We start from the raw sequence: 6,991 nt of genomic DNA on the forward strand, positions 1-6,991 counted from the left end.
TCACTGACAGACAGGAGGGGGTTCTGGTTTAAAAAGGGAGGAAAAAAGAAAGAAAGATGGGAGGCAAGAGGTTAATTAATCATGGAGGTCAAGAGAAGAAGAAATTAGACAGGGAGACGGGAAAGAGTAAAGAAGGCAGTGATAGAACAAAGGAGGAGGAGCTGGAGTAAGTAGATGGGAGGAAAGAGAGGAAAAGAAATGAAATGGGGGAAGATGGGAAATAAGTAAAAGAAAGGTGAGAGGGTTGGAAAAGAGGAGAATGAAAGGAGGGATACAGAGAGATGCAAAGAAAATGGGAAAAGTAGAAGTAAGTAAATAAAAAGAGAAGAAAGAAAGAAAGAAAGAAAGAAAGAAAGAAAGAAAGAAAGAAAGAAAGAAAGAAAGAAAGATTCTGCAACAACATCTTTGCACTAATGTTTAATGCCACATGGTGGAGCTCTCAGTCCTCACAGCTCTGCTCAGATACAGACAGTGAATCTCACACACACACACACACACACTACATATTGTCTCAGCTTTGTGTCTCCCCTCCAGGTCAGTAAGATCTGGTCTGAAAGTAAATAATTAAAGCGTGATTCATTTGATTTGCATTTGTTTCCTCAAAATCTAATCATCACATAAACCAGATCCTCCTGGACAGGCACTGTCAGTTTTATTGCTTCACAAAGCCATGAAATGTTGGATTTCTAGTGTGGTGATACACCATCAAACTCTACCTCGACAAATAAAAACAGCATCGGCGAGGAAGCGCAAGAGCCAAAAAAAAAAGGAGTCAGTGTCAGCTCTGGGATTAGTTACGTGAGATCGTTTTACAGCCCGATTTATTATCCTGACTGAAAGTCGGCAGGATCTTATTTCAGAGCTGATGTCACGCCTCACAAGACAAAAATAAAAATATCCCCTCCTTCCCTCCCTGCCTCCTCTCTTCACCTCCTGTTCACTCCTCTCCCCTCCTCCGGCTCTACATCCATCTCTTCTCCCCCTCCATCTCTTATTCTCTTCATCTTCCACCTCACCTCCACCATCCATCTCTCCTCTCCTCCTTCCACACTGACTGTAGGTCCTCAGATTGACTCACATGGGTCACGCTCGACTGAAGATGATTGTACTGTATATGCACACACGCGCGCGCGCACACACACACGTTCGGTCAATAGACCCATGGGAAACGATGGATCTCTCCGGCTAATTCAATTCACCAGCAGCCACTTGAATCCACTCACTCTCTGAGAACTGGCCTCTATCTGAGTGGAGCCATGAAGGCAGGACACACACACACACACACACACACACACACACACACAGACCTCATTCTGTCAGCGAGGGCTGACCCTGCTGTCGCTTACACTCAGCTGCTGCTGTCATCGTGCATGTACATGTGTGTATACTCCATGTATATTTGAGTGCTTACAGGTGAGACAGGGAGGCCACGTCGCTGAAGATGCCCTGCTGCAGCTCCGAGATGTCGTTGCCATGGAGAGAGCTGAAAGACGAAAAAGCAGCCGGGGGTCAAAGAACGGTCAACAGCGGTCAAACTGAAAAAGTCAGAGAGCGCGGTGACTCTGACAGGTCTCCACCAGCTCAACAGCACAGTCCGAAAACAGACGGTGCTTTATTAGAATAAAAACGAGGGGGATGACAGGGGGTTGTGGGAGTGACACACAAGTATACTGTGTGTGTGTGTGTGTGTGTGTGTGTGTGTGTGTGTGTGTGTGTGTATATGAGCTCACAGCAGTCTCAGAGAGCGTAGGCCACCCAGTGCCAGAGGAGGGATGCAGCGCAGGGAGTTGTAACTGAGGATTCTGCAGGAGGAGAAAAACAACACGAGGACGACTTCAGCTCCGAGACACCATCAATATTTTTGGATTTTTGCTAACACGCATCGATCAAAAACTGAAGTCACTTTGTCAAAACTCTTCGAAACAGGCAGTGAAACAGCAGTCAAACGGTGAATCATGCTTCATTTCTGTCACACAAAATGCTTTAAATGTTCACATTTCCCAAAATCCATGAACTCTTTTCTTATTCATACGCCACTAGCTGCTGAAGAATTCTGATTCCCAGTGGCTCATGTTTCTGAGTGACATTGTTATCAGTGTCATGTCCTAACAAGCTTATTTTGAGACACGTATAAAGCATTTTTTGGTTTCAGTGAGTTTTGAACTGATTGGCCAAGACGCAGACTGTATGAAGAGTTTTGAATAGCTTCAACATTGCAGCAATTGTAAAAAACAACAACAACTGTAACACACTACACAGGCCTACTCCATACATATCTTACAGCTGACATGAAAGTGTGTACTTGTACACCAAAATTAAAAAAATGTGTCTGTCAGAATGAAATTTCAGGAGGTCCAGCTGCAGAGCTCCTCCCTGAGGATCCCAAGTCTGCATGCCAACTGGCAGAGCATGGAGAGTCCCCAGGATGGAGACACAGCTTCTGCTGATGCCACAAAAGTAAAAAAAACAAGTGGTTTCCTCAGCTCTGGATGAGATAACAGAGAACAGTATCAGTCGAGGCTGTCGGTATTTGAAGCAATGACAACCTTGACATATAAAAGATGAGTTACAGTCCAAAGTCAAATCAATCTATTTCTGATGAATCATTATTTAGATCTTAAGTTACTACAACAGTCTGATTAATGATCCGGTCCAAACTGGTTATTTTTGTAATCTTTTTTTAAACATGACTTAAAAGGTTACAGCACAGCGAGGTCAAGTTTGAATGTTAAAAACTGTATCATCATTCCTCTCAACACCACAAACTGAATTACGTTAAATTTCCCTTCGTTATGGTAATTCGATTTCTGTAATGAACCAGGTCGAGGACATCGACCGCTGTACCAGACACACTGATGTCAGTGAATCATCTTGTTGCCCTGACGCGTTCTCCTGACCATTTCACTGACTGAACACTGTTCATATCTTACCTCAGGAAGTAAATGTTGGTTTTTCTGTCAGAGATGTGACTTCAGTACATACATTTTGGGGTGAAATGGTCCTTTATGGACATTTTTTAGGTGTGTGTGTGTGTGTGTGTGTGTGTGTGTGTGTGTGGACTCACAGAGTGGTGAGCTGGCTCATGTTGGAGAAGGAGTCATCGGAGAGGGAGCTGATTTTATTGTTGCTCAGATCTCTGCAGAGGAAAAAGGTCAATTCCGATTACTTCACACATACACACACACACACACAAGCACACACTATACTGCAATAGTCGCATTAGATACACATATGCATATTGTACACACACAAACTGAACTAATAACACAAACTGCAGTCTCTCTCTAAGGCCTTTAGAAGATGTTAAAATGTTGCTGACAGCTGATCGAACTGATCACATTAAAGGAGTTCACGTGTGTTTGTGACACTTTATAAACACATGAAGCTCTTTAACATGAGCTGGACTTCTCCCCACAGAATTAACTACACAGTCCACAGCTCCCCCTGCTGGACATAATCATGAATACAGTCATCATGGGATTTTAACTGCACATCCAGCATTATTCCAACATGCCAAGAATAATTTAAGGGATTAACAGCCGACCAAAAAGTGAGAGGGGTTCATGTAAAGACACTTAAATGAAACAGGGTGTTTACATCCACATCAGATTTGCTGTGAAGGAGACGTTTTTATATAAAGTCCAGCACTTTTAGGGGGACAAAAATGTAGTCTCTGACCGACAGACGTCAGTACGCTCGACTCTGGAGCAGACATAAACTTGCATTTATAACCTATTAAGAGTCAACTTCAATGTTCATTAATGCATTTCTTCAGTCACATGTCTTGAAACATCATCCAAAACACACTTACGCCACACATAGAGCTCTAAAGGGAGAAACATGCCAACGGTGCATCTGGTCTTAATGGGCTGAAATGTTGTATTATTTTTACACCTAATATCAAGTGTGTTAATTCTCCATTTTTGTTTACAATCAATCTGGCACTCCTTGTTTTTATGCTCGATGTGTTCACAGAGGCAGCAGAAAGGTGTAATGAGAATGAGTGTCCACAGTGTCAGTGGTTGTAATGAGGTGAGTGCAGATGTGGCTGAGGGTTGGTGCAGTGTTAGCAGGTACATTAGCATGAACGGAGCATTTAGTCGAGTGCCTCTTACACAAGCTGCAGGAATTTGAACGTGGCTAACTCCTTGGGAACACTGGTGAACTGGTTACCGTCCAGATACCTGCGAGGACAGAATGAGAGTCAGCAGCTGTGCATCGATGCTGAATAATAACTTAAAATCCTCCGTGAAGGAAACTTCTCAACAATGCATTACAGATTCAAGCATAATCAATGTTTAATGTGCCTGGTTACTGCAGAAAAGATAGATAGATTTTTCAAATATAATTTAAATGCATCCCTCAATTTTACACTGAGCATCATCTGCCTCATCATCTGGTTGTGTTTTTCAGACTCACAGCTCGGTGACGTTGCGGGGGAGTCCTCTGGGCAGAGCCTGCAGGTGTTTGTTGCTGCAGCGGACCACTGAGTCCATACAGGTGCACTGGCTGGGACACTGAGGCCCCGGAGAACAGCTGCTGTCCTCCAGAACGGAGCCTGAACACACACACACACACACACTCTAAATATTTTGCTTTTTTTTTTTTCGCCTCTGACTACAAGATCCTCCTGTTACAGTGATCAGGCTCATTATATATATCTTATCGTACCGTCCTCGCAGCGGAAGTCAGGCACGGCTACATCCTGCAGAGGGATCTCTCGCAGGAAGGCGGGGCCCTGGCAGCGGGGATTCCCTGTCACGATTCGTCGGCTCCGAAGCCACGCCCCAAACCAAGACAGACGGCAGTCACAGTTAAACGGATTGGCCAGAAGATTCCTAACGGACAGAAGAGATGTAGAGTAGGTGACGGAGAGGATGGCAGCATAGATCTGTGTGTGTGTGTGTGTGTGTGTGTGTGTGTGTGTGTGTGTGTGTGTGTGTGTCTCACAGTGTGGACAGGTTGGGCAGGGTGTCGAAGGCTCCCGGCAGGATGGTGCTCAGCTGGTTGTCGTAGAGAGAGAGCAGCCTGACGTTGGTCAGACCGGTGAAGCTGCCGTTATGGATACAGCTGATCTTGTTGTTCCTCAGCATCCTGCACACACACACACACACACACAATATAAAACTTATATTTTAATACAGAAAGAAATTAATAAAGGCACACGTTCAAAACAGAATGATAGCAGATTCATCATCCTTCATCAGACTACAGCTGAGAATTAGAATTATTCTTGTTACATATACATGTACAGACAATGTGAAAGGTGTTTCATTTGATATTTTATATGAATAATCATTCAAATTTATGAAGATAAAAGTTCATAATTTATGTGAACGTGTTGTTTTTTAGGTTCCGAGACATTCTGAGACATCTATGAAGTGTTTTGGTGGTTTAAGTGAGTTTTGAAAGTAAACACTGACTGAAGCAGTGTTTATCGCCAGCTGAAACAAACCGGAGTATGTCATGAACTCACAGCATGCGTAGCCCCTCCATGCCTCTGAACATGCTCCCTCTCACAGACTCCAGGTGATTGGCTGTCAGGTGAAGCTCCACCGCCGACGAGGCACCTTCGAACGCTCCGTCCTCGATCTCTGATATCTTGTTGTTGCTCAGGTTACTGGAAGGAAGGACGACAAAACCCAAAATAAGAAATGTTTCATGGTTTTCACTCAAATCATCAGAGATTTAGGCCAATGTGCTCAATCTAACTGAATATGATTATTAAGCTGAAGCAAATTATTCATGAGGGGAAAGTCAGCATAGTCACTTGTCAGCACAATATTTTCCAGGGAAAAATGGATTAATAAGTACTCTTGTTGCCATTTTAAGTACCTTTTCCATGTATTTTTCCGAGAAAAACATCATAAATCCTCACAAATTACAAATGGTCTGAACCTCTTTTCCTTCTTAAGGTCACAGTAAACAGACAATGACATCTCTCAGAAGTTTCTTTGACGATCGGACGGGTATTCGTCATTGTTGAAGCTTTCAGGAGTGACCTACATTTTCTTGAGCTGCGACAGGCCTTTGAACGCTCCGGTGGCCTCCAGCACGGAGAGGTCGTTGTTGTTGAGACGCCTGCGACGGTCACAGAGCAGAGAGCAGACATGAGGAGGACGGAGCACAAACATCATTAGCAGAACAGCCCAGTTTGGAATGTGTGTGTTTGTGTGCATCCATGCAGTGTGAGTGCAAAGACACATGTCAACGTGGATATCCATAAAGTGTACAGCATGTGTGAGCTCACATGACTGTGTATGACTGTACATACAGATGAGTGGACTCATGAGTGTGTTGTTGACCCCACAGGGAACGCCCAAGCTACAGCGCATTCATTTTTAATGGCGGCATCCCCTAAATAGATTATAGACACACTGTAAATGTGTGTAGTGCAAGCGGACTGATATATGAGTAAGTCCAATATCTAGTAACCCATGTCTCTCCTCCCCCTGCTCCTGAAGTTAAAGAGAAGAGAAATGTTCTGGTATCCTTGCCCGCTTTATCCAGTCAGGACAGAGAACTCTATGAAAAGGCGGTCCTGTCTGCTGGGGGGAACATGTAGAGAGCAGGATCCTCTGGTTCTGGTACCACAAATGTTAATGTTAATTTATTTTTAGTCACATAAATGCTGGCTGCTACATTTCCATCAGGCTCATATCATTTATAAGCACTGATGCTGGTATCAGTTTTAAACTCCGGGAAACCTTTGGACTCTGATTAGACTACACACATTCTGCACAGGTGTAAGTGTTCTGTTCAGGTGTAAGTGTTCTGTACAGGTGTATTTGTTCTGGACAGGTGTATGTGTTCTGTACAGGTGCATGTGTTCTGTACAGGTGTATGTGTTTCATTTGTGTCTCACAGCTCTTCGGTAGAGGACGGCAGGTGTTCAGGGAACTTGGTGAGGCGGAGGTTGGAGCAGTCGACCACATTGGCCTCACAGCGACACTTTGCGGGACACACAGGCTTACTGTTACACTCGTAGCTC

General features: G+C 44.0%; 1 protein-coding gene across 1 annotated transcript in view; it reads right to left on the reverse strand.

Moving 5' to 3' along the window:
• Nucleotides 1-6,991, reverse strand: part of LOC141003442 (slit homolog 1 protein-like) — a 58,916-nt gene that overhangs the window by 11,636 nt on the left and 40,289 nt on the right. Inside the window, exons 16-25 of the mRNA XM_073474787.1 lie at nucleotides 6,866-6,991; nucleotides 6,007-6,081; nucleotides 5,477-5,620; nucleotides 4,951-5,094; nucleotides 4,672-4,838; nucleotides 4,420-4,558; nucleotides 4,116-4,184; nucleotides 3,065-3,136; nucleotides 1,731-1,802; nucleotides 1,412-1,483 (exon numbers count right to left, since the gene is read on the reverse strand). The exon at nucleotides 6,866-6,991 is cut by the window's right edge and continues 19 nt beyond it. Of these exons, the coding sequence (XP_073330888.1) occupies nucleotides 1,412-1,483; nucleotides 1,731-1,802; nucleotides 3,065-3,136; nucleotides 4,116-4,184; nucleotides 4,420-4,558; nucleotides 4,672-4,838; nucleotides 4,951-5,094; nucleotides 5,477-5,620; nucleotides 6,007-6,081; nucleotides 6,866-6,991 (1,080 nt within the window). The remainder of the gene's footprint in view (nucleotides 1-1,411; nucleotides 1,484-1,730; nucleotides 1,803-3,064; nucleotides 3,137-4,115; nucleotides 4,185-4,419; nucleotides 4,559-4,671; nucleotides 4,839-4,950; nucleotides 5,095-5,476; nucleotides 5,621-6,006; nucleotides 6,082-6,865) is intronic.

This window comes from Pagrus major, chromosome 1 (genome assembly GCF_040436345.1).
Source record: "Pagrus major chromosome 1, Pma_NU_1.0".
Classification (NCBI taxonomy): domain Eukaryota; kingdom Metazoa; phylum Chordata; class Actinopteri; order Spariformes; family Sparidae; genus Pagrus; species Pagrus major.